The 26,373-nt window shown below is 41.3% G+C and overlaps 1 protein-coding gene and 1 non-coding gene across 8 annotated transcripts in view; one reads left to right on the top strand and one right to left on the bottom strand.

The window, feature by feature from the left end:
• Positions 1-41: 41 nt before the first annotated feature.
• The window catches only part of Plekha2 (pleckstrin homology domain containing A2), an 83,225-nt gene continuing 56,893 nt past the window's right edge, over positions 42-26,373 (bottom strand). For 6 of the 7 annotated variants that reach the window (XM_076853849.1, XM_076853848.1, XM_076853847.1 and 3 more), the window contains 7 exons: positions 18,278-18,418; positions 17,628-17,774; positions 17,247-17,315; positions 16,786-16,856; positions 12,852-12,915; positions 4,967-5,044; positions 42-4,118 (listed from right to left, as the gene is read on the bottom strand). In XM_076853849.1, coding sequence (XP_076709964.1) covers positions 3,756-4,118; positions 4,967-5,044; positions 12,852-12,915; positions 16,786-16,856; positions 17,247-17,315; positions 17,628-17,774; positions 18,278-18,418 — 933 coding nt within the window. In that variant the 3' untranslated portion in view covers positions 42-3,755. The remainder of the gene's footprint in view (positions 4,119-4,966; positions 5,045-12,851; positions 12,916-16,785; positions 16,857-17,246; positions 17,316-17,627; positions 17,775-18,277; positions 18,419-26,373) is intronic. The other variant, XM_076853850.1, reaches the window with a different exon arrangement.
• LOC143398710 (small nucleolar RNA SNORD35) lies at positions 14,420-14,505 on the top strand. The gene has a single exon (XR_013091310.1). It is a non-coding gene; the product is annotated as a small nucleolar RNA SNORD35 (small nucleolar RNA).

The raw sequence follows: 26,373 nt of genomic DNA on the forward strand, positions 1-26,373 counted from the left end.
TCACCCACCCAAGGTCGGTATTAAGAAAACACACAACCGTATTACAGTATTTCACATGGTTTTATTACAAAACAAGCAACAAAACAGTTTTAGAAAATTATTTTTGCTACATACCAATTAGGAGATCACATAAAATGAGAAGCATAACAGTTTTCATGCACTCAGCTCAGTGCTTGCAGCGAGTGCATTTCACAGCTGAAACAGTTTGGTTCAACATAACACAACATCATGCCACATCTTCATAAGCAGAGGGGGAAGGGGTCACAAAATGTTTTTGCCAAACAGTTGCTTCATTCAAACTCTACCTATCACGTGTGACTGTACTTGCTGCAGGCAATAACACGGAAAAAAAAGGACCAAGGGGAAAAAAGGATGTTGGTAGAAAATATTTAATAAACCTGCTCATTTCTGATATGTTTAAAGTTAATAAAGAAAGCTGACTTGAGAAATTAAATTTCCAAAATGCTATTAATGTGTCCATATACCTGTTTATCTGGTTAACACTGAAAACAAACTCATCATACCCCCCTGCTTACCTACTGAATCTGCTATTTACTTATGGGGTCATTTTAATACATATCAGAGCATATTTACATTCAGAGAGAAAAAAAAACCCAACTTTTTCTTCCAGTAAACTAAGACTCTAGACCTTAAATCTACTCTTTCTCATATAAGCTCAGCATTCTGCTCTGAAGTAGAAGTATAACTCCACTATTTTGACCTGAGGTCATTCTCCAAGATGTGCCCCTACAATGTCTCACAGAAAGCAAAAGGGAAACTATTTTTACCAACTATCATCTCACCTTAAGTGAGTCCATCAAAGTTTTCAAGAATAATGGATGGTAAGCAGTTCAGCTATAGAAAAGACCACCTGAAATACTGTTACACATATGTGGGTCAGGACAACTTCAAAAGCCTCATGGAAAGAGCCAATTCAGGGGCTGGGATTGTGGCTCAGCAGTAGAGTGCTGGCCTTGAATGTGCAGGGTGCTGGGTTTGATCCTCAGCACCACATAAAAATAAAATAAAGGTATTATGTCCAACTATAACTAAAACATAATATTAAAAAAAGAGTGAGCCAATTCAGATAGTTTCATTCCTCAAAGAAAAAGCTGTACCTTTTTTAGTTCCTTTTTTTAAAATCCAGATTTATTCCAGAGCTTAAGCACTTAACCACTAACCCCTATGGCATCCCCAACCCATTTTTTCTATTTGATTCAATTAAACGCTATGGTCATATATGTACCATCTTTGGCTCATATTAAAAGGCTCTAGTGTGAAACTGGCCAGAAGGTAAGAAATATGGACAAAGATAGAATTTTGAAATAAGATTTGGGAATGCAATGCTTTTAGGCTTTATGAAAGATATTTTTATTTTCCTGATATTGTAACTATGTTAATGATGTTCTAACTTGTAATTCTCAAGTATTCCTAAGTATATACCAATAAGAGTCTTTGTTTTCCCTTTATTAAGATAATACTAGCTGGATTATATTTAACACCTTTTCAAAACAGACTTTACTAAATGAGAATACTATCAGCTTACTATAATGGTCAATTACTTAAGCAGTAGTAATCTAGCAGAGATTTACAAAAAGAAAATGGGTATATTTTCACAATTTAAACACCAAGAGATGACATCATTTCCATGAGTCAGGGAATGTTTAAAGAGATTTAAAACATTAATTTATTTTCATTAGTTCCACATCACATATTGTGCACTTGTATTTATTAGCCAAATAATTTTCTTGAGAAAAATCTGAAGGTGAAACCAGAGACAAGGAACTTTAAAAAATCTGGAATGGCTTCTTAAAATCAGTCTATTCAAAAAAGGTTGATCACTCATAAATAAATAATTCCCAAACCAAGAATTTCTGAGGAAAAAAGTACACAAGAGTTTATTTTTAAAAGAAGATGGGAAGAAAAGAGAAAGATCCAGTAGATTTCTCTTTTTAGATTAAGACCACAAGACTAAACTTAAGTGAAGGACAGCTCCAACACAGTGAAGTCAGAAAGAGTTCTCAACGTGAAACACATTTCAGAAAAACAGCACTACCTGGAAGAACATGATTCTTTTCAAAGCCACTAAAAATTTCTTCTTCAAGTGTTTTTGCTTCTGCATTAGATATGGACCCAAGGAGGAGCCAGGATTTATTTAGGAAAAAATGCTTAGTCTCTTCCTCTAGTCACTATTTTTAATTAAAGTATAATTAACTGATCTAGCTGATGAAAGCTACTGATAGAAATAAGCCAAGTTCTCTATCCCTTTATGAAACCCTCCTAAGTTTCTGATAGCAATGCACTAAAGAAACTGGATAGGCAAATGTGCCCAAGGACACTAGAAATAGTATCTTGTCCAGTGGAAGAAAATATGCCCTCAAATTTGTTTGGGCAACTCAACCTCCTGGGAAATCTCTAGTCAGTAATTCGTAATCTCTAAATCAATGCTTTTATGCCCCATTTTTATTCCACTAAAATATAATCTCAAGATTATCTTTGTATTTCTCCACATGGAACCTCATCAGATTACAGGGTCTGATCATGCAAGCACACACAACTCCATCCAAAGGGCAACAGAAAGGACAAAAAGAAAGCAAATCTGCCTAGGTATATAATAAACAGCACTTAAAATTAGACAAATGTTGGCCCATCAAAAAAGAGCTGTGAGGCAAGGATTCAAGGCAATCTGTCTTTGCCAGAATAAAACTTTTCTCCTATCCAGAAAACATGGAAAAAACTCAGCAGGATGATCTATCTCTTCTCAGCACCTGCTTTTAACCTATCTAAAACTCTGAGATAGAGATTGATCTATCACACACAAGAATTATCACACGCTTACCAACCTCACACATTCCAAGTAACACCTTTATCAAGAGAAATGTCTGTTCTGTTCTCAACAGTCATAGTATTTAACACTGATATACCGGTCCTTGGGGCCTGATAAAGAAACAATTCTAATGGGTCTGTTCCTCAATCTATAACATTTGGGGTCATAGCATCAAGAGAACAGAGTAATTTTCAAAACTGGCTCATGCAGTAGAGTTGAATTATTCCTCAGGCCTCACAAAAGATCCCCATCTCTTCTCCTGGGAGGTATCCTAGGGGACCCACCCTTGCAGACATATTCTAAAGGCCGCCCTCCAGATTCTAAACACTACCTCTCAGAACGGCTCCCTATCAAGCCAGAATCTGGGTTTTCCCCTACTCTGAAGCCTTTCAGCCTTTCAGCTGGGTTAGTTACCTGCTTCACAAACTTGAACCAATACATAGGTATGGACTAAAACCAGGTGACTGGTCTAAGAGCCTGTGCCCAGATTGAAAACAAAACAAAACAAAACAAAACAAAACAAAAAAAAAAAAAACAACTAAAACAAGGACAAGGAAGTAAAACTTGGTCAGGGTGAAATGACTCCCAACCTCTTCAGAAGCGGAGATGCTAAAGATAGCCCATCACACAAAAGACCTTGGAATAGATCAACAAGAGGCGAGCTGCTCTCTCTTCACTGAGTATGCCTACAGATCTAACCTAGTGATTTCCCCCAAATTAAATATACTGCATTGATAATACAAAAAAAAAAAAAAAAGGAAAAAAAAAAAAAGCCACTTGGCTGGGCCCCTCCCACACAGCATCCACAGGAATATGAGTGCCATTAAGGGCTCTGACTGTCCTCCAACAAGGAGAGACAATGAGCCACGGCCTCTTTCTCTCAAGTCCTCCCTCCCTCCCCCACTTCCTCCCATGGCACTGTGCTTCATCACACATCAGAGGTCCGTATGTTTTCATCGTCAAGGTTGAACACAAAGGGTTTCTCCTTGGGGTGCTGGGGCTCTGATCTGTGCCTTATTCGGGAGCCTGACAACACCCCAGCAGTACTGCTCTCCCCAAGTCGAGGCATGAACAAAGAGTCCTCTGGAGTCTCTTCAGCTGGAAGCAGCTTTTCCCCAGTCTGGGGGACAGGTGTCCAGGGTTGCCAAGCAGAGGCCACAGAAGGGGCTTTGCAGAGGGTTTTCTTCTCTTCCACAGGTGGCCGCCCTCTGCAGAAGACAGAGTTAGGCCCCCCTGTGAAGCTGGAGCTTCCAGGTCGAGTCAAAGAAATGGATCTGGAAAAGGATATGTCCTGAAAACAAAAAAAAGGCAAGAAACAAACAAAGGAAAGTAAGAGCTTTTTCTGACAATGTTTATCCCAAAGCCCCAAGAAAAAATATCCACCCAGGATCACCATCTCATAGGTCCAGAGACGCTTGTCTACAAAAATCAAATATGAGATATAAAATGATTGATTCATAATGGGGTAAGGGACGGGTAGCATGGGAGGAATAGACAAACTCTAGATAGGGCAGAGGAGAGGGAGGGGACAGGAGGGGGCATGGGGTTAGAAATTATGGTGGAATGTGATGGACATTATTATTCAAAGTACATGTGTGAAGACACAAATTGGTGTGAACATACTTTATATACAACCAGAGATACAAAAAATTGTGCTCTATATGTGTAATATGAATTGTAATGCATTCTGCTGCCGTTTATTTTTTAAAAATCAATAAAATACATTAAAAAAAATAAAATACTGTGGCAAAGCCGAGTACAATGGTTTGTGCTACGCGGGAGGCTGAAGCAGGAGAAACACTTGGACCTAGGAGTTCAAGCCAGCCTGAGCCACACAGTAAGATCCTGCCTCAAAAAATAAAAAAGTTAAAAGGTTCACCAGAATTCACTCCACGTGTGTCAGGGTCTCTAGCATCGAGACCTAAAGAAACTCTATGTTTCTGACCAACAGTACCTCATCTCTTCCAACAACCAAAAAGAAAAACAAAAACAAAAATTAGTAGAAAGAGAAAAACAAGTCAGTCTTGGCTTCAGCTGTTTCTAGGGCCTGGGCTGCTTGCCTACATCACCAAATAAAACACACCCGCTCAAGGAGAAGCTCTCCAAGTTGACATTGAGCAACGAAAGGAAGTGACTTACTCTGGGGTGGCACTTGAGGGCCTGGACAGCTGTCCCAATCTCCTTAATCCAGCTGTGCATGTCTTCTGGACTGTCCGCCTGCAAAACACCCACAGCATTTATGGACATTTCTGGACTGTGATTTCAGCTTTCAAGACTCTGACTCAACTTTGAGTTCATAAAATCATACCATTAAAGCTGGAAAGGATCTTGGAAATCATCTAGTCCAGTGGCTTGCAGGATTTGAGGGCAATTTCCCCTTGCAATATGTTAATTGACACCCAATAAATAAAATCCCTCAAAGTAGAGTTGTTATAAAGTGGGGCAGGGGCAGGGGCCGGGGTAGGGGGAGCTTAGTGCAGTGTCCCCCTATTGGAAGTTCCTTGCTCTTCCTGGAAAAGAAGTGACCCAGTCTGCCCTCCTAGTTTTACAGAAAAGGAAAATGAGGCCCCAAAGGCCAAAGTTTAAGGTTTATAGCTGATCTAGATTTGAGTTCTTCTTACTCTCAACATAATTATCTTTCCACTATAATGATCTCAACAGAATAATCCCACTTTCAATTCCATTAAAGTCAAATTCCTGTGCAAATCCAAGGTATATATAATTATATGTGTGATCTCCAGAAATGGGGCTTTTATCAAGGCACACGCTACCTGGGTCTGTCCTGAAAAATCCATCCAGGCTTCAAAAGTTGTGGATCTGGGAGATCTAAGTTTAAGAATATGCAGGACCATGCTGAGGAATCCAAGTATTTTCCCCAGAAATAACCTACTAACCCCAGAAGAGGGCAGCAGAGCTTCTGAAAAGAGGAAGAAAAATCAAGCAATCTAGCCACTACAGGCAGAGCTTCTCAGCACTTCACAGCTCGAGAAGAGCTGAGTTCAAGTGAAATCTGCAGACATTTACCAAGGCCCTACGTAAGTGTTATATACTCCAACAGATGCTAGCCACAGAGGTGAAAACTGGACTAAATCCCTGACCTCCAGAAAATGACATTTGTTAGGATTCCCCTGGCACCTTCTCTGAGAGTCCCACACAACACAAACATGTATTTGCATGCATGTGCAAAAGTCTGTACAAACATCACATTCCAACCCTCAAAGTTCTCCATGTCCTCGCCTTCCTTCTTCCTTGCCCAAAATGATTCCTTTTATTTGCTTTCTATCAGGATAGAACATGACCAGGTTTGGCTTTTTAATCCTCAAATTTGCACTTACTCTTTCCTGTCACTTCAAAACAAACCCTCCTTAGTTGGACATGTGCAAAGACAGTGATCAAGGACACTAGGTCAAAAAGTGTGTAGCAACAAGGGCCCGAGGTGAACACCTCTCACATGTGCTATGCCTGCAAATGTGTTTGCACAACAACCCCCCCGACTCTTTCCAGTTATTTGAAAACCTCGTAGTTTCCCAAGAAAAAGATAAATTCATCCTTGGTCCAAAATGATAACCAGGATAACAAGTCTCCAAACTTTTACTGATTAGAAATACCTTGTTCTATAGGTAGAACTAGTGGAAGCTCAATTAGGTAAAGATGTTTGAGCCTGTTTGATACTCTGTAAGGCTATTAGGAATTTTATTATTAATATTAATATTATATGATACGTGAGAAGAAAATAATGCATTAAATTCTACCATTTGTTCACTGCTCTCCCTGAGACCTTTTCTCCTCAAACTGCATATAAATCATATTTCAAAAGATCAAGTTGTCAGGATCAAATTATATAATATATATGGAAAGAAAAAAGGTTATTCAGAATTTGAATGAGATGGAGGTAATTGTTCATGAAGAGAAGAGCATTTACCAGGGCTTTTTCTTCTAGGGAAACAAATGATGATTTGGTACAGAGACTATTGGAAGACAAAAGAAAAGATAAACAGGAGCTGAGGGAAAAACAAATGTCTCCCATACACAAAGGAGATTTGACGTTTTCATTTAACAGACTGGAACATTCCCATGAGGGCAATCCAATAAGCTACTCTTTCCACCATCCTAGTAAAATGCCCCCCCCCATGTCCAATGCAGGACTGAGGTATGTAGCTCGGTGGGAGAGTACATGATTGAAATGTGCAAAGGCCCTGGTTTAATTCCCAGCACAAATATAATTTATATGTATATTATATATATAATTCAAAGAGAAAAGCAAGTATTTCAATTGATCCCATATAGAAAGAACATATATATATATATTTAATTTTACAATACTGGGGATTGAACCCAGGGGTGCTCTACAGCTTAGTTATACCCCATCCCTTTTTATTTTATTTTGAGACAGGGTCTCACTAAGTTGTCCAAGCTGTCCTCAAACTTATGATCCTCTTGCCTCAGCCACCAGAGTTGGAAGGATTACAGGTATGTGTGTGCACTGTGCCCAGTGGAGACAGACTGCTATTTTAGAAACTATATTAGCAGTCTCTATTAGTAGTTTTAACCAATATTTTAAAAATGTTATTTAAACATTATTTTAAAATATGATTTAGATAGAAGAGCAGATATTACAATTGATTCCATATTGGAAGAAAGAGAATATTATTTTATTGGGATCACATTAACAATCTCTATAGCTTTAAGAACTAGGGTCCATATTTGGGGCAAAAAAAATTCAATGAAACATAAAATATTATATGCAAAAATTATGGCCAGGTGTGGTGGCACACACCCACAATCCCAATGACCTGGGAGGATAAGGCAGGAGGATTGCAAGTTGATGCCAGCCTCGACAATTTAGTGAAACTCCATACCAAAATTTTTTTTAAAGGTGGGGGGCTGGGGATATAACTCAGTGGAAGAGCATCCCTGGGTTCAATCCTAGTAGTGCACACAAACAAGAATTATGGAGTATGTAGATATCTACTTTTTATGGAAAGCCTCTACTTAACTTTTCATCAAAATCTCAAAAAAAAAAAAAAATCTTAAAACCACATCAGAAGATAGCTTCATGAACCAGAGGTAAAAATTCGAGCTGAGGTCCACCCACCATGTAAATCACTAAGAGACTAAAGAATGCTTAAAACTGGGTAGAACAAAAAGGGAAATGCCAAACTAACACTTTCTCCTCTTCCTGGAGTGCATTTGTGTGTGCATTTGTTTCTGGTGCTTGGTTCAAAAGTAGGGTTTCTACCTTTGACAACATTTTTGAGATGAGAGGGACAAAGAGTATTAAAATGAATCATTCAGCCTGTGGTTTTCTTGAAGTCCAACTAATTTTTTACTGAATATCTACTATAATCCCAGCAGGATAACAGATGCATCAGTGGTTTGAAGTAATGAATTATGGAGGCCACCAGCAAAAGGTATCTAGTTTCTACCTCTGGTTATTGCTAAGGCCCCATCCTAAATCTTTTGGCAGATCCTCCTTCCATTTCCAACTTCTGAAGGCTACCTGTCCTAACAGAGGACTACCTCTGCCCTCTTCTCAAGAACCTACCGGATCTTTAGACACAACCCTGTCACATATGATTGTGTTGACTGCACTCCCAAGTGATGTCACTCAGCTTGCAGTCTGCATAAACTGCAGGATCCAGAGAGTTTTAGGCCCAATATTTTGCAAATAATTTGTGAATCCCGTTATTGCTGCTCCTGTCCTGACATAGCACGCTGGGTTTATTGAGGGGTGGGAGGTGTATCATATGTGTGTTGAACAGAGGAATAAACCCAGGAACATTCTACCACTAGCTACATCCCCAGCACTTTTTATTTCTTTATTTTGAGATAAGGTCTGGCTAAATTGCCCAGGCTGGCCTTGTAATCCTCCTGACTGGGCCTCCAAAGTCAATGGGATTACAGGTGTGTGCCACTGTGCCCAGCTCATAGCACTCTAGTTCTGACAAGTGGGTTCATGCCAAGTTATCAAGATCTGTTTGTTCATTTCTCATTTTGAATAATGAGTCCTCCTCATAGTAAGCTGCCTAATACCCCAGGCCCTTGGTGATTGGGGAAATGGTGACCCCTGCTGGCCTTCCACCCCAAGAATTGAAATCTCATTTTGAAGCCCCGTCCAGAACTGAGAACTCCCTGCCTGCTGACAAGCTTCTCAAGCACCCACCTTTCCACCTGCTTTGATACCTGATTACTGCCGAATCCTGAATATTTGGTTACCATGACCCAACCTCAAGTTGGTTTTCCCTGATACAAAGTCAAACTTCTCTGGTTCCTGTAGCCACACCCTCTACATCTTGGGTTCTGGATCAACTGCTCTTACACAAATGAGCCAGTCTTGCTCTAGCCTCCCAGTCGGTTCCTTGGTTTACTGGGTGTATGAACCCAGACAAATAATTTACTTTCAGAGACTCCGGGTTCTCATGTGAAATGGAGATAAGTTCAGGGATGGTGGAGAATTTAAGTGGCACACTGCCTATAAGTTGCTTAGCACTGTGTCTGGAACATCAATAAATGATTGCTCCCCCTCACTTTTTAATAGCAAAGACTGTAACATGTGAGATCATAGAATACACATAATACAAATTAAATAGTCAGAATCCATCCCAAGTCTTTCTTCTCTGTCCATAGAGTTGTTTTTTGCTGCCAAGATCACTGTGCTCATGCAGATAGCTTTCCCAGATGCAGAAGACAGTTCTTTTTGGCAGATGTACTGATCCTAACTTAGGAGGCAGGTCAGAAAGCCATTATGGCATGGTAGGTAAAACTTCTGGCACCTCAGTACCAAACTACAGAAGTAGTCACATTCTTTTACCCTTTGCACATGATTTTCACTTGGAACAAATAACTGACACATGAACTCAGTCTAATTTATTCACACTTAGAAATTTGGCAGTATTTTTTCTTCAAAAATGAATAAAATGAGTCTATAACACTGAGGACAAATTATGGCAGTATTTTTTTTTTTTTTGCCAATGGTAAATGTTGAGCATTCCAAGCAAAAATTAGAATCTCAGAAGACTTGTCCCTAACTCCATGAGGTCAACAAATTTCCATACATAAAAACTTTGCTAGTAATATTAAAGATTGTGATTTTTAAATATTACATAATAAAATGAGTCAACATTTTGAAGATCTGCATACCTCAGTGAGACCAGTATTTTCCAAATGAGTAATGCAGGCTGGCATGGATAAAAAGTATCTATTCGAAGTGTAAAAACTGACTAACAGATTCTAATGTAAGAATATAAAAGTTTATAGATATTACTTCAGATTCCACATTGTATCTAAACATCAAAAAATTACCATTTGTCAAGTTTTGGTATAGAATCAAAGAAGAATATTCAAGATTATCTAAAAAGGGTATTTAAAAAACTCTTCCAGTACATATTTGTGTAAAGTCAGACTTTCATATTTCTTAATCAAAACAACATATGGCCACAGATAGAATGCAAAAGCAGATAATGAGAATCCTATTGTCATCTACTAAGCCAGCCATTGAAGAGATTTACAAAAATATAAAAATACTACTTCTTTTGTTGATAATTTTTAGAAAGCTATTTTTCATGATAACTTATATAATAAATTAATATAATAGCTTATAGTGAGTTTATAGTTTCCACTTCTAAATGAACTAACAAATACTTTTAATGATTATTTTCATCTATATCTTCTCTTATTTTCCATTCTGAGTTCGGTGTTATAAACTAATTTGATCACTTACTCATAATTTGTTCAGGGTGGTGCCAGTATCCTTTTATCCTAGAAATGTGGGGAGTTGAAGGGAAAGGAGGACAGAAGTGATGAGCCTCTTTCAGGAATCGTGTATACACTCATGTAGATAATACAATGTCTTCTGAACATTTCTTGGTTGGGTTTTGTGTTTCATAAATCAATATCTTCAGCCCAGGTTTCTTCTAATCACTATCTTACAACCAGCACCATCATTCACTTGACAGATATTCAGTATCATCAATGGGTTAAGCATCAACTAGTCAATGGTCCTCACAACATGTCTCCTTGGAAGTCTCACAAGTACTATAAATTCACAATCACCTATGCTTACCTTGCCTATCCCCTTAGTAGTTTCCCCCTTCTGTGTTCTCATGAAAGTGACAGATACCATCAGCCACACTGATGCTCAAGCTAAACATCTGAGCATTATCCAGACCTCTCCCCTCTCTCCCTTCATCCAACCAAATTCTAGTCCTCCCTTGTCCTGTGTCCTCTGCACTGCACTGGGCCACACAATCTACAAACAGCATTTTACAGCTAAAGAAAACGAGGCTCTGAAAGTTAAATAATTTGCCCAAGTTCACATGCCATATTTAAAGGCAAACCTGACAGGGGCAGTCCCTTCATTTAACTTCCCAGGCACTAACTCAGGATAAAGCACAAGCTGTCTACCAAGGCACCTAGCTGCCCTGCCCCCTCAGGTTCTTCACTCCTTCACCTCCAGGCTCTTGATCATAAGTGCTACTCTTTTGCCTGGTCTATTCTTCCCCTGACCCAGCAAAGATGTATCTTCCTTCAGGAAACCTTCCCTAAGGCTTGCAGAAAAGACCTTCTTACAGGTCCTAATGGCAGTAGTCATGCCAATCACACTATTTTCTGATTTGTATTCCCTCACTCCTTTCTGGGAGCTTGTTTCATATTTGGAATACATTTAAAATCTTTTGGCACATTTGGCATTTCATGCAGTGATCACCTGACCTCCTAATTTTTTTTTTCAACTTGAATATATTAAGGTTGACTCTTTGTGCCGTAAAGTTCTAGGCCACGCATTCAACATTATGGCATATAACAGTTGTACTACCCTGCAAACACACCTCAGCTTCACCTATCCAAACTCCCTCCCCTACCCCATCATTGGGTTTTAACTGCCTGTTAACTTGGCTAGAACTCTCTCTTAGGTTCAGGATTGGTTCTGTTTTAATGTGGTGACCCCAACCCAACACAAAATGCCTAGCTATCCTGAGCATACTCTACAAACTCCATGGAGTGCAAGGACTAGACGCTCCCTTGCTGCATCTATAGGCTCAACCTTGTCCCTACATGGCCATGGTGCCAGTGAATAAGTAGCTTTAATACCACAGTGACCCTTTCCCCAATCCAGTTTGCTCCAAAGCTTCCCCTCATCTCTTCCTGGAAGGTACGTGCTTGTCTGAATGGGCACTGTCTGCTGATGATTCAGTCCACTATTATGTCTGCTGGGTGCAGGCAGAGGAACACTGGAATCACAGGAGCCACTGCCCAAGAAACAGGAAAAGGGTCTGATCCCCTACAGAAAGGAGGGTGTTTAGTGGGAAGTAGAAAAGAAAGAGAGCTGCCTAACACAAAAGCTGGAGTTGGGCAGCCTGCATTTAAGCCAGCACACTGTGCATCAGTTTTAATGTTAGAAATCCCTCATCAGCACAATGCAGGAGATCAATATACTATCTGCAGATCGCCAGGCAGGCTGGGCTAGGGACTTGGCCCTGAATGTCTAGGCCCTGCTTGGAAATCTGCCTTGCTAGCTCCTATGACTTTAGAAGGGGTTGGGACAACTCCAAAGTCGTGGGTGGAGGGGAGAAGCTTCTGATAAGTGAACTGTCAGAATCCAAACAATGGCTTTCTCTGTGCAGCTGGGCTCTGCACCTGGTGCCTGCACAGGGCCCTCTGTGCTTCTGTCATTCGCACACAGTGATGTCCATACACAGACAGGATTTATAAATACCCTCCAAAGCAGAAGTGAAATCCCTGACCAGTTCTCCTTTTCTCTGCTCAGTTGGAGCCCAGCAGCTGAGAGCAGTTGGTAGAAACTCTCGTTCTCCAGTACAGTGGCTCAACCTGCTTTATTATTTTATGGTTGGGAAGCTTCAGGCAAACATCCTGTTTAGAATAAAATGGGACTCAAGACTACTAGGGGCTAAATTTACCACATGGAAACCTCAAGCAAAAGAAAAGAGAAAGCAAATGAAAGGGCGAGGTCTATAAATACACTGTAAACAGAAAAGGAATGCTAGTCTTCTCTGGGTGAGCACTTTACCTGTATGTAGAAGGTCCGGGAGCTTGTTATTATTTCAAACAGGTTGTCCCTCATTAAGAGATCACTAGACAGAGAAAGAGAAAGGAAGTTACTAGGCATACTGGCATATATTCTGAGCTTCACTGATACTAAGTCTAGGCACCAGTATCCACTACCATTGAAAATAAAAGATGGGGGCTGGGGATGTGGCTCAAGCGGTATTGCGCTCGCCTGGCATGCATGCGGCCCGGGTTGGATCCTCAGCACCACATACAAAAAAAAAAAAAAAAAAAAAACAAGAGATGTTGTGTCCACCAAAAACTAAAAAATAAATATTAAAAAAATTTTCTTTCTCTCTGTCTCTCTCTTTAAAAAAATTAATAAATAAAAAATAAAAGATGGGCAGGGGTGTCCAGGCCATTCCTCCTTTAGCCACTGCCTCAAAAACACCCTGGGGATTCCCTCCAGCCTCACCTCTTCAAAGGTCTCAGGAATTCTTTGCTATTCTGATGGACCCCACCACCACCACCACCACCAATTCCAACAAGATTAAAGCTTCTTTCCTTCCAAAACCTCCTGTTTAATATCCACCACACCCCCCACCTCCTACAGTTTTATTTTCTTCAGTCCATCCCTTCTCCCTCCCTCCTTCTTATGCAGTGCTAAGGATCAAATCCAGTGTCTCACACATGCTAGGCAAGTGCTCTGCCACTGAGTTAACAGCTACCGCCCTATGTTATGCAATCTTCACAACCATCCCGTGAGGCATCTAAAGATTTTCCATACTTTATAGATGAAGAAAGCCAGGCTTGGAGAGTTTAAATGATATATATGTGGATGGTGCCAGAGAACTGGACCCAGGTCTGATTCCAGAGTCTAGGCTTTTAAATATTCCAATGCCATTTGCTTCTATTAAGGCTCAAACTCTCTACTTCTACAGCCTTCCTCCCCCTGAACAGCAACCTTATCCTCAATTCCTGCTTTCTGTCCTGGGCCCAGAAGACAAGAACTAAAGAGAAAAAAATGAAGATGAGAGTAGACCACTTTAATATCTGCTTCAAAGTACATATGGGTTTTCTGACTTCTGCAAAAAAGAGAATAAGAAATAACAGATGCTCAGGGACAAACCTCAAATTGGCCAAAATCATTTACAATATTAAATGCCTGCTGGGTCTATCCAGTGGCTGCAGGAAATATAATTCCTACCCAATAAAAGAACCTAAGAGAGCAAGACTACACAATCAGATGTTAGTAAATTTTGTGTTACACTCAAAGAATCAGACTCATTCCTAGAAAGGACTGGTCATGAGCAGGTGTGGACTTTTGAATGCAGACTTGGAAGGAATTGGCAGGAGGTTGGCTAGTGACAATAGGTACTGCATAAAAAAGGATTGACACCACTGGTCAGAAAGAACTGGGGTCAAATTCCACTGTTTGTGGTGATGCACATCTATAATCCCAGCAACTCAGGAGACTAAGACAGGAGTTCACAAGCTCAAGGCCAGCCTCAGCAAGTGAGCAAGATCCTGTCTCAAAATAAAATATAAAAAGGACTGGAAATCTTGCTCACTGGTAAAGCACCCAATACTGGCAGATGATGTCTTTTCTTACAATGGTCTGCAGATGCCACTGTGGGCAGTGCCGAAAATGCCACACATTCAGCTGATGCTGGTGGGCAGTGGGGTGAGGGGGGTGGGATCTGACTCTACTCAAGGAAAAGGTATTTGTAACCAAGTGTTTAATAGAAATGAGAAGACATCCCTTACTGAGTTGGTCACTGAAAAGATACAGAAGGCATCTAGTATAAAGCATAGCACTTCACATAGTGTTTCTGAATAGAGATGGCTCTTTGGTGGCTAAAATGATTTAACCTTTTAGACTATTAATACATATGTAATGCAATCACAAAATCGAATACAGAGAGGAAAGGAAAGCACCCCCTTCACATCTCCTTCCCAGCTGCATATTCCCTTTCAATTCTACGTATATTGACTATCCAGATGTCCTGAATTCTCCTAACTGGATTCTAGAGAAGTCATGCCATCTACCAGACCTGGAAGCTGCAGGTCCCTTCCCAGCTGGCTTCAACTCCCTGACTTCTTTTACTCAAAAGCTTAGTGAAATTCTGTCAGAATAAGAGTTAGGGAAAACTTAAGGATCTTAGGATGGAACCCTACCTTGGTTCTCTAAGCTACCTCAACATGTAGGTGATCTCTCCCCTGTACAAGCCTTTCAGGTCAGCAACCATGAAGGATCTCCCAGGATCTAATCATGTCCTATTCTTCTTCTGCCCACTGCCTCCCTCTGGAGCCACACATCTGGAACTTCCATCTTCAGCTACTTTCATAAATTATAAATTGTCACTGGGAACCTCCCCAATCCTCTAAACTCTGCAACTGCCACTTGCAAGACCCAGTCCAATGTTTCTTCCCCAGCCTCCTTGGGTCCCACAGCATGATATTTTCATGTAATATTGTCTCATGCCTTCATGGGAGAATAAGCTGCCTGCTGCTAATAGTCTCTGTGATGATGTATGTGAGCTCTGCATGCACAGTCTACAGAGCACAGGACAACAAACACAAGGGTTCTAAGACTGCACACTGATGGCCAAAAAAGAAGATTTCTACACGCTAGATGCCCTTGGGGGTCTGTATAGTATAGTTCTGGGGATATCTGTATTTGGAGTTAAATGTGGGCTATTCCATTGTCAAGTCCCAAACTCATGCTATGTACCACAGCACTTCAAAGGCAACCATTTCCTAAGTAAAGAGGAACATATTAAAAACACTTGTTTAGGGGCTGGATGGGGTTATGGCTCAGCAGTAGAGCACTCGCCTTGCACATGCAAGGCCCTGGGTTTAATCCTCAGCACCACATAAAAATAAATAAAGTTATTGTGTACAAAAAAAAAAAAAAAACAACCACTTGTTTAGAAAAAAACAACAACAACACTTGTTCAGGACTGAGGGTATAGCTCAGTGACAGAGAACTTGCCTGCCTGGCATGCACAACTGCCCCAGGTTTCATCTCCAGCATCAAAAAAAGAAAAAAAAAGAAAAAAATCACAACAAAAACTGGCTCATCCTGCCCAATGATAGTAACCTGGAAATGTGATGAATCACCCTTGTGTTAATGGGACATCAAGGTCTAAAGGAGAAGAGGCCAAAGAAATTCAGGCTTGAAGCACTGGCATCAGCAGTGATCTGACCAGCACTGCAGTTAGTGGTCTAAAGGCAAAGTTCTCCTCTTAGCCTCTTCCTCCTGGAGGAAAAGCATCTAGCACCTGAGAAGCATCTGAGCTCCACTCCCTTTCCCTTTCTCATTACCATATTTTTTCTTTTCCTCCAAGAGAAATTATTTTAGAATCTCCTCTCCTTAGGAACTATTACCTAATGGGAAAAGGTAAGTTTGCTCAGTGTGATCTCATCCCTGTAACAGCTTGGATACAGTGAGTCAGCCACAAGATGTGAGGGTCCTTACCTTACCTTGCTCTTGGAAGGAATTTTTTGTTGCTCTTGGTTTTTGTTTATTTTCTTATGGGTTTTTTTGTGTGTGTGTTTTTTGGTGCTGGGGATTGAACCCAAGGCCTTGTACATGCTAAGCCCACCCTCTCCCACTAAGCTATCCCCAGAAGACGACTCTGAAAGAGAGCCTCAGAAGGGTACAAAATGAAGATTTAAGAAAGCAAATGGAGGTTTTGATCAGAAAAGAGTAAGCAGAAGTTGGGCACAGTGGCGCAAGTCTGTAATCACAGCAGCTCAGGAAGCTGAGGGAGGAGGATGGCAAGTTCAAAGACAGCCTCAGCATCTTAGCAAGGCCCTATGCAACTCAGTGAGATCCTGTCTTTAAATAAATGTACAAAAGAGCCGAGGATGTGGCTTAGTGGTTAAGTGACCCTGGGTTCAATCCTGGTACCAAAAAAAAAGAAAAGAAAAAAATAAGCCGAGATAATTACCCAGATTTGACCAGACACTCATGGGTCTTGAGAACATCTTTGAGATATATAGTGCGCAGTGGTTCTCGGTCCTGGTTGAAAAAGGGAAAGATAATGAGTGAGGTTGTTCCCACAACCCAATGGCCCAGATCAGCTAACAAATGCCCCTCTCTTCAAGATGGTTGGCTAACCCCAGTATGGCAAACAACCTGGTCTCAGAACAATCACTAAGAGAAAAAAAAAATCTAAGCTATTCTGTGGCTCCACCCAGCAGCTTACTGCACTGAAGACAGAAGGACATTAAGGTCACTTTAATATCATGGTAAATATGGGCAATAAGATGGATGGTCATAAGACAGAGGTACCTTTGGAGTCTGTATGTGCCCCTGTCTCCACTCCTTCACACTTTCCTACGGGTGTGTATTCATGTACCTCTTCATTTCTATGACTTCTCAGAAAGACCCCCCAAAGCTACTACCAACCTGCTCACACTTGAAGTAGCAGATGGTGAAGTCATCCAGGGCAAAGAAGCGACGTTTCCAGCTCTTCCGCTGAAATGAAAAAGAGCCGGATATTGGGAAGCTGTCCTCAGCATTGCACAGGGTGTTCTAATGCAAAACTCCCAGGGTCACAGCTACGTGGAAGCCAGGCTACCACACTGAACAGGAGCAAAGGCTTCCTTTCAGAAGCAATATGTGACACATCAGGCCAACAGTTGGTCCCCAGAGCACACAGGCTTGGACAGCGGCTAGCACAGAGGACTGTAGCTCCTCCTCTCATTCTCCTCTCCCCTCTGTTACATCCACACCCACTAGCTCCAAGGAGTCACCAGAACCCTGATGGGCACCTGTGCTGGCACTCACCACATTCCCTTGCTTCACACAGTAGCCACTCTTAATGAGGGGAGGCCCAGTAGAAGCACGGCAGCCTGACGTGGGGATGTAACTCTGAGACCTTCGAAGGATGGCATGGGACCCTGGCTCACTCCCTTCCTGTCCATCCCCGCCATTCTACAAAGAAACAGTGTCAGGGTTAGCACCTCCCTGGCTCTTCTATGCAGTCACAGCCCCCTCTCCCTCCCTCGGTTTGGATCTCTTATCTCTTTTGTTAGTCAAAGAATAAATAAACATTGACTTTGCACTGGATAAGACATTCAAGTCATACAGTAAGACTCAGGGATGTTGGACAGACCCAGATGAAAGGGAAGAATAGAAAATGCAAACCAGAAAAAAGGCATATATACCAGAATGGGAGGAGGGACAGCAGCCTTATTTGCTATCCTACAAGTCATCTCCTGAGTCTTGTACAGTCACAACTTTGAGATGCACTGGCCTTGATTTCTGCACCACCATTACAACGACCCTGCACTGTATTCTTCTGATCACCTTTCTGCGCTAGCTCCCCTATTCCCATCTATCTTTTTCTTGGCACACTCCTCGATGCACATGATTGGCACATCATGGATACTTCCATATCCTTGCCACCCTCAGCAGCCCAAGCCAAGCCCCAGCACCTGGCTGATGGGTGTGTGTACCACCACCCCTCCGATGATCTCGGTCTTGTAGGCCACCTGTGGCTTCTTGTCTAGGGCTGCAGGAGTTGTTAGGCTTTTGAGAACTTCAGTAGCCAGGGGAAGGCTCCCACCTTTGGGTACCTGGGAAGAAAGACAGTGAGGTCAGTGGGGAACAGAAGGCTTAGGAAAAGTGGGGACCCAAGAGCAAGATAGGGTGGGAAGAAAAGCTAATGTACCAAATTATATTTAAGACTCCTATCTCCTCCACAGTCCTTCCACTGATCCATATCTCAACATGAGTTCAGCCAGCAACCCCTCCACACCTATTACACTCTTGCTCGACAAATTTACGGAGCACCTATTCTACAAGCCAGCCCTTCCACAGCTGCAAACAAGAGATTAAACATCAAACAAAACAGACATGAGTCCCTGCCCTTCTGGAACCAAATACTAATAAGTGAAACTGACCCAAAACTGGGTAGAAAAACATTCAGAGTATCTACAAATGATGGTGCCTGCCATAAAGAAAGTAAGTGAGAGCTGAGGCAGAGTGCTACAGGAAACTACAGGAAATGGAGCAGTTGGGAGAGGACTCCACAGAACAGCTGTTGAATCTGCAACCTGGAGGGCAAAAAAAGGAAAAAGGAATGTAAAGATGGGAGGGAGCCAGCTCATCAGGTAGAACAGCTAAGAATGCACGTGGGAAGGCTGTGGTGTAGCAGCGAAGAGTACTCACTGAGCATCTGCTCATCCCTGAGTTCCACTCCCAGTGCCACATGTGTATGCACAAATGCACACCCACAAATGCACATGCCCAGGTTGAGCATCCCTACTCTGAATATCCCACACCTGACTTCATGTGATGACTTGCAGACAAAAATACAGGTACATTCACAACTCAAAGTGGATCAGGAACTGAGGCATTAGATCAGAGACTCTGCACCCACTAGAAGAAAAAGCAGGCCCAATTCTCCATCATGTCAGCTTAGGAATTGACTTCCTCAACAAGACTCCTAAAGCCCTGAAAGTAAAATCAAGAATCAATAAATGGAATGGCATTAAACGTCTGCAGAACAAAGGAAATCATCAAGAATGTGAAGAGAGCACCTATAGAATGGGAGAAAATCTTTCCACACGCACCTCAGATAGAGCACTAATCTCCAGGATATATAAAGAACTCAAAAAACTTAACACCAAAAAAATCCCACAAATAACCAAATCAATAAATGGGCCAAGGAACTGAACAGGCACGTCACAGAAGAAATACAAAGGGTCAACAAATATATGTAAAAATGTTTAACACTGCTAGTAGTTAGAGAAATGAAAATTAAAACTACCTAAGATTTCATCTCACTCCAGTCAGAATGACAATTATCAAAAATACAAGTAAAAATAGGGTGGGCACCATAGCGCATGCCTGTAATCCCAGTGGCTGGGAAGACTGAGGCAGGAAGATCATGAGTTCAAAGCCAGCCTCAGAAAAAGTGAAGCAAGACAGTGAGACCCTGTCTGTAAATAAAATACAAAATATGGCTGGGGCTGGGGCTCAGTGGTTGAGTACCCGTGAGTTCAATCCCTAGTACAAAAAAAAGGAAAAGAAAAATGCAAGTAAAAATAAACGTTGGCAAAAGATGTGAGGAAAAAGGTACACTCATACATTGCTGGAGGGACTGCAAATTGGTGCAACTTCTCTGGAAAGCAGTTTGAAGATTTCTTAGCAAACTTGGAATGGAACCACCATTTGACCCAGTTATCCCACTTCTTGATAAATACCCTAAGGACTTAAAATCAGCATACTATAGTAATGCAGCCACATCAATGTTTATAGCAGCTCAATTCATAATAGCTAAACTATGGAAACAACCTCGGTGCCCTTGAACAGATGAATGGATAAAGAAAATGTGATATATATACACCCTGGAATATTATTCAGCCAAAAGAACAACAAAATTATGGTGTTTGCTGGTAAATGGATAAAAATGGAGATTATCATGATAAATGAAATAAACCAATCCCAAAAAACCAAAGGCCCAATATTTTCTCTGATATGCAGATCCTGAATCACAATAGGAGGAGGTTCACTGGATTGGACAGGATGGATAGGGGGATGGGATGGAAATAGGAAAACAGTAGAATGAATCCATAACTTTCATATGTTCATATATGAACACACAATCAGTGTAACTTCATATCATGTACGACCACAAAAATGGGAAGTTATATTCCATGTATGTATGATGTCAAAACACATTTTACTGTCATGTATAATTAAAAAGAACAAAAATTTTTTTAAAAATACAGGTACACTAAAAACACAGTAAAAAATACCTTTAGGTAATGTGTATAATATATATATGAAACATTAATAAATTTTGTGTTTAAACTTGGGTTCCATCCCCAAGATTTTTCCATGTAATATTTCAAAATCTGAAAAATATCTAAGATCCAAAACACTGCTGGTCCCAAGAGATTCAGATAAGGGGTAGCCAATCTGTATAAGGTATAAAATCAGGGATGCATGAGCTTTGAAGCCAGAAGGCCTGGAGTATAACTTTTGACCTGTCACCAACAATGTGAGTGACCTTCAGCAAATCATTGAACCTCTGTAGGCCTAAACCATCTGTTAGTTAACTTTCCATAAGGAAAAAGGTTTGTTTTGATTTAGAAGTTTCAGTCTGTGGTTGCTTGGACCCATTGCTTTGGGCCTGTGGAAACACAGTACATCATGGTGGATGCCTATGGTGGAGAAGACCTATTTACCTCATGGAAGCCAGAAAGTAAAGAGAGACAAGAAGGGGTCAGGATCTCAATATCGCCTTCAAGGGCACACCCCCCAATAACCTAACTTCCTTCTACTAGGTCCCACCTTTTAAAGGTTCCACTACCTCCCCAAAGCACAATGGGCTAAGGCACGTAGGCCTCTGGAGGTCATTCAAGATCTGAACTATAAAATCATCTCAATAAAACGGAAAGGGGAACAACATGATATTAGAATAGTTGTTATAGTTCTCAAGTGGTACACACATTTAAATGCTCTAGAAACACAAATAAGAATATAAATGTATTATGAAAATTCTTAATTAATATTTCACAGATGGTGAAAAAAGTCCTTTTTGAAGAATGAGCTCTTTCTCCTCATCAGTTATAATAGTGTAATGGAGCAAATCATAGAATTTTTATAATTAGCTAGAAACCATTGGCCAGAAGTTGCAAACTGGTGGGCCACAAGCAGACTCTGCCCACACAGTTTTGTTTGACTATACAGTGTATTTTTCAATGTACGTTTAACATTTTCACATTGAAAAAATCCACATTTTTCAGCTTAGCAGCAGTCCTCTTACGAGATGGGGAGTGCAGTCTTCACTCTGTCACGGTCCTGACCATTCTCTTCAATATCCTCACTTCTACTGTCCTATTTTTTCATCCTTGTCCAATTCACTCACTTATCCTAGAGTCTGAAAACTCTGACGAAATCTTTCCCTTTATAAGAGAGAAAGAGAGGCCCAACAGTCAAGTCATTTGCCTGAAGCTATGATTGAGAAGTGACTCCCAGCCAATTCACAGGAACACAACACCCTGTGTCTATCTCCCAGCCAAGGAACTTTCGATCTCAGGAGAGAAGCCCAAGTCCTCTGCCACCTCCTCTACAGCTTGTGAGTCAGAGAGACCTAAGCAGGCAGACACTTTCAAGAGCTCCAAGCTCAGAGCTACGGGAAAACTCTGCCCAGGACAGAGACCAAAGACCACATCATTTGGTGTCCACTGAGTGTGAAGTGTCAAGACCACTGTGATTTATGGTAGGTCCCAAGAAAGAAGATGAGACCTCTCTTCCTGGCCAATCCACTCTGTGGACACACCTAGGATGACTTCTGCCACCATTTCTACAGATCATACCAGAAATTCCACCTTCTCCTTTCCTTCTGACTGTCTGAGAAACAGAACAGTTACCACAGCTTTGGGACACCCCACCACCGCCCCACTGTGGCTCCATTCAGTGCCAGGCAGGCTACTAAGCTATTCACTGCATTATCTCTAATTCTTAGGCAGTCGTATCAAGTTGGTATGATTTTCTCCATTTTATACATGAGGTAAATTGAAGCTCATTATTAAAGCTGAGTAACTTGCCCTGCAGATGCTTGCCCCCCTTTGCTAAATATCACTACCAACTCGAGGGTTACTTTTTAATTTTCTGTTAGTCTTGTCACTGTGGGATCAAATTTTTTTATCAAATTAGGGATATTGATTTTTGCTGGGGTATTTAGGGATATCATCACCATGGAACAGAAGTAATTTCCCCAAATCATTCAAATGAATTCCTGGAACCTGGAAAAGAAGGAACTATTTAGTTGCTGAAGACAGAAAAAGACAAAGACGCTCAGCTGCTGCGTTTCTTATCTTGTCAGCACACATGGGCCATGGGGTTGTCACTACTATGTCCCTGTATCTTGGGCTGCTTCTGACTAACCATGTAGAGGCTTTAAGGAAGTTTTACATCCTGAGACTTGAAAGTCAGCCTGTGGAAAAGAATCTCAATCACAACTGAACAATATAGCTTGAAAACAAGGCTGTTCTTTTGGGCATTCACATTCCAGAGTCCTAATTAACAATGTGCCTCCTCCACCCGTCTGCAGAGTATCCTCGGATGAGAGAGATCCATGTGCGTCTCACCTACCTACAACGTGAAATAAAATTCACAAGGACTCCTTTTTCTTCCTGTCTGGTGTGGCTATAATACTATGAGGAATAACCCACTTTCAGGGAAAAAGTTGTGCTTCATTTAATTTGCAAATTTTGGGGGAAATGTAGTGAGCTGAATAAAACTGTGTACCCATAACCTCAGAATGTGATCTTATTTGAAAACAGCGTTTTTGAAGATGTGATCTGTTAAATTAAGATGAGGTCATACTGTTTTAGGTGGGGCCCTAAGTCCAACTGGAGACACCTACATAGGTGTTATAAGAAGAGAGGACACCTGTGTCCTCACATAGGGAAGAAGGCAGAAGTAGACATGGAGTGATGCAGCTAAAAGCCAAGGAGTGTGGAGGATCTGTGGAAGCCACCAGAAGCAGGAAGGCCAAGAAAGAGTCTCCCCTAGAGCAGTCAGAGGGGACTGCAGCCCTGCTAACACCTTGATTTCAGACATTAGCCTCCAGAACTGTCAGAGAATACATTTCCCTGGCTTTAAGCCACCTAATTTGTTACAGCAGCCCTAGAAAATGAATACAGGAAGGCTAATATTCTGAGAGAACCCAATTCTTTAAATACTATATGCTGAACATGTCTTCAATCATAGGGACTCAATGACCACAGCATAAAATGAACAGTGATCTGTGGGTAGAAAAACTGGATCCATCCTGGCTCCATGACCTTGGGAAAGTACTTTAATCTCTAGGCATTTCCATTTCCTCACTTATAAATAGGGATAATAACACTTGCCCTTCTTATTTGAGGTTTTTATGAGGCTAAAATGAAGCCATATGCAAAAGTGGTGTGTAATCTGACGTATTTTACTACTGGTGCTTATTTGTAATAATTTTATAAACTATAAACTCCCAGGTCTTGGAAGTTAGGGGACCTGGGTTAGAATTCCGACTCTACCAGTTGCTGACCTCCTGACCTCAGGCAAGACTCCAACCTCCATGTTCCTCATTTTTAAAACGGCAGTAAAACCATTCGTCTCACAAGACTGCCGTGAAGGATGAATGAGTGGGAGCCCCGCTCACTACATTATCTGTTTAGTCCTTCCTATCTGTGTCCCCCAAAGTGTCTGGTGCCTCACTTTGCACATATGGTGTCTTAAAATAAATATGCATTTCATCACATGGTATCAGAGTTCCACATCTGCCCAACTCATTCCAACTCCATATGGAAGGACAGATGCTACAAAAAAGAGGAAAAAGGAGTAAATCCTCTCAGGATACAAAAAGATTTAGGAGGTCCTTCCATTCCACAAAACCTTTGGCAGGAGAGGCGAAGAGACAAGACACATGACTGCTCCTTGGTATCCAAGGGGGATTTGTGCCAGGATCCCCCTAGGATACCAAAATCTGCAGATGCTCATGTTCCTTATATAAAATGGTGCAGTATATGCATAGAACCTATGCACATCTTCCCATATACATTAAACCAACCCTAGATGACTTATTAATAATACCTTCATATAATATAAATGGTATGGAAATAGTTGTTTTACTATAATGATTAGGGAATAATGATAGGGAAAAAAAGTCTGCACGTGTTCAATACAGATGCAGCTTTTAAAAATATTTCTGATCTACGGTTGGTTAAAGAATCTACAGATACAGAAGGTCCACTATATAACTAAGCAAAGGAAAACAAGGAGATCCTGGGGACTGTGGAGACTGAAGGACGCCTTTGATCTTCTGTCCTCTGGGCTCCACCAGGCTCCCTCCCACTCCTGCACCCTGTCACTTCTGCTCTGTGAGGCCAGAGAAGAGGCAGGAGACACTGGATGATTTCAGCAACTCTATGTTCAAGGCACAAAAGAAAGACAAATAGCTGAAGGAGGAGAAGGAATGGCTCAGTGGTAGAAACATGTATTTTTCACACATGAAGCCCAGGGTTTAACCCAGCCATTTTTTTTTTTTTAAAGAAGGTTAGAGTAGAGCATGTGCTTAGCATGTGTGAAGCCCTGATATCAAACCTCAGTATGGGGGTGGGGAGAGGAATAGGGGGGAGGAAAGAAAAGCAAATCAAAGAGGCTCTTTGCTGTGGACTGTCCAGATCTGTTTACTAACAAGAATGGAGGCGAGAACCTAGGAAGAAACTGTTGTTCTAACAGTCAAGTATTAGCATTGAGAGAAACCTCAAATTCTGGAAGATTTTGAGGAAGACCTCCCCCCAACATGAATGAAGAAAACACTTACTATACTCAGCACTCCAGACCCACATACATAAGCACACGGCTAGCCCACATGAGCGTGTGAGTTAGCAACTGCCTCCGTGCCCCCTCCTTGCTTTACTCTCTCTCCTCATGGGTTTTCCAAGGTTTACCAGAATAAGAACTAACCAGCTAAACAACTTAAAAGACTCAATTTTACTCTGGTTGGGTCTATCAACAAAAATGCTACATAGATGTACAGATTTCATCTATTAATTTATTCACAGGAACCGTGAGTATCTGGGATAACATTTGCCCTGGCACATAGTTATTATTATTGGAAATCACTCACGTAAATGTTTCCGACTATATAATAGAGATATTCAAACTTTTCAGCAAACAAGCCTTGTTTGGGAAGTCAAGAATCTGCCTGCCTTGTCTGCCTTAAAGGTTTCTCTTTTCCCCCAAACATAGGTTTTTGCCATGGCTGGATAAGTGTCCCCAAAGATCTATGTATTGAAGGTCTGGCTGCTAGACAACCGTGCTGCTGGGAACTGGAGGTGGGGTCTGGTGGGAGGAAGTTAAGTCACTGGGGGCATATTTCTGAAATATATAATAACACTCCAGCCCCTTCCTGTCTCTCTCTTTGCTTCTCAGCTGCCATGACGTAAACAGGCTTCCTTCACCACATACTCCCACCATGATGCCCTGTGCCAACAGGGGCTCAAAGCAACAAGGCCAAGCCTACTATCAACTAAAATCTCTGAAGCCATGATCCAAAATTAACCTTTCCTCCTTATAAGCTATTTTGACATACTAATGGAAAGCTGACTGTAATATTCCTTCTCCCAAATTCTCACTCCTCCTGTTCTCTTTTGTGTTTGTAAGGAAAAGAAATAATTCATTAGCCAAGTCAAGGAAAGAATGATTCTTCATTAGCCACGTCAAGGAAAACGAGAGTATTCATAATAGTCCATGAACTCGTTTCGTGAGACTTTTAAATGGAAGACTTTTCTAGGACAGACTGGTAAATAGCCCGGCCTGATCCTCCAGGTGGCCTCGTTAAATAAGAAGAGTATTCCCCAAGTCGGGACAGAAGTTCTGACTTCCCTTCTCGATACGCTTTCCCCCTTACTCTACTTGTCGGAGTCAGCAGTCCATTTTCCAGTCTTACCACATTCTGAATCAGCATTCCAGAATTACCCAGAACATGACTGACCAGGAGCCCTCCCAGAAAGCACAAAGGGGACCCTCC

Source organism: Callospermophilus lateralis, chromosome 4 (genome assembly GCF_048772815.1).
Source record: "Callospermophilus lateralis isolate mCalLat2 chromosome 4, mCalLat2.hap1, whole genome shotgun sequence".
NCBI classification, from domain to species: domain Eukaryota; kingdom Metazoa; phylum Chordata; class Mammalia; order Rodentia; family Sciuridae; genus Callospermophilus; species Callospermophilus lateralis.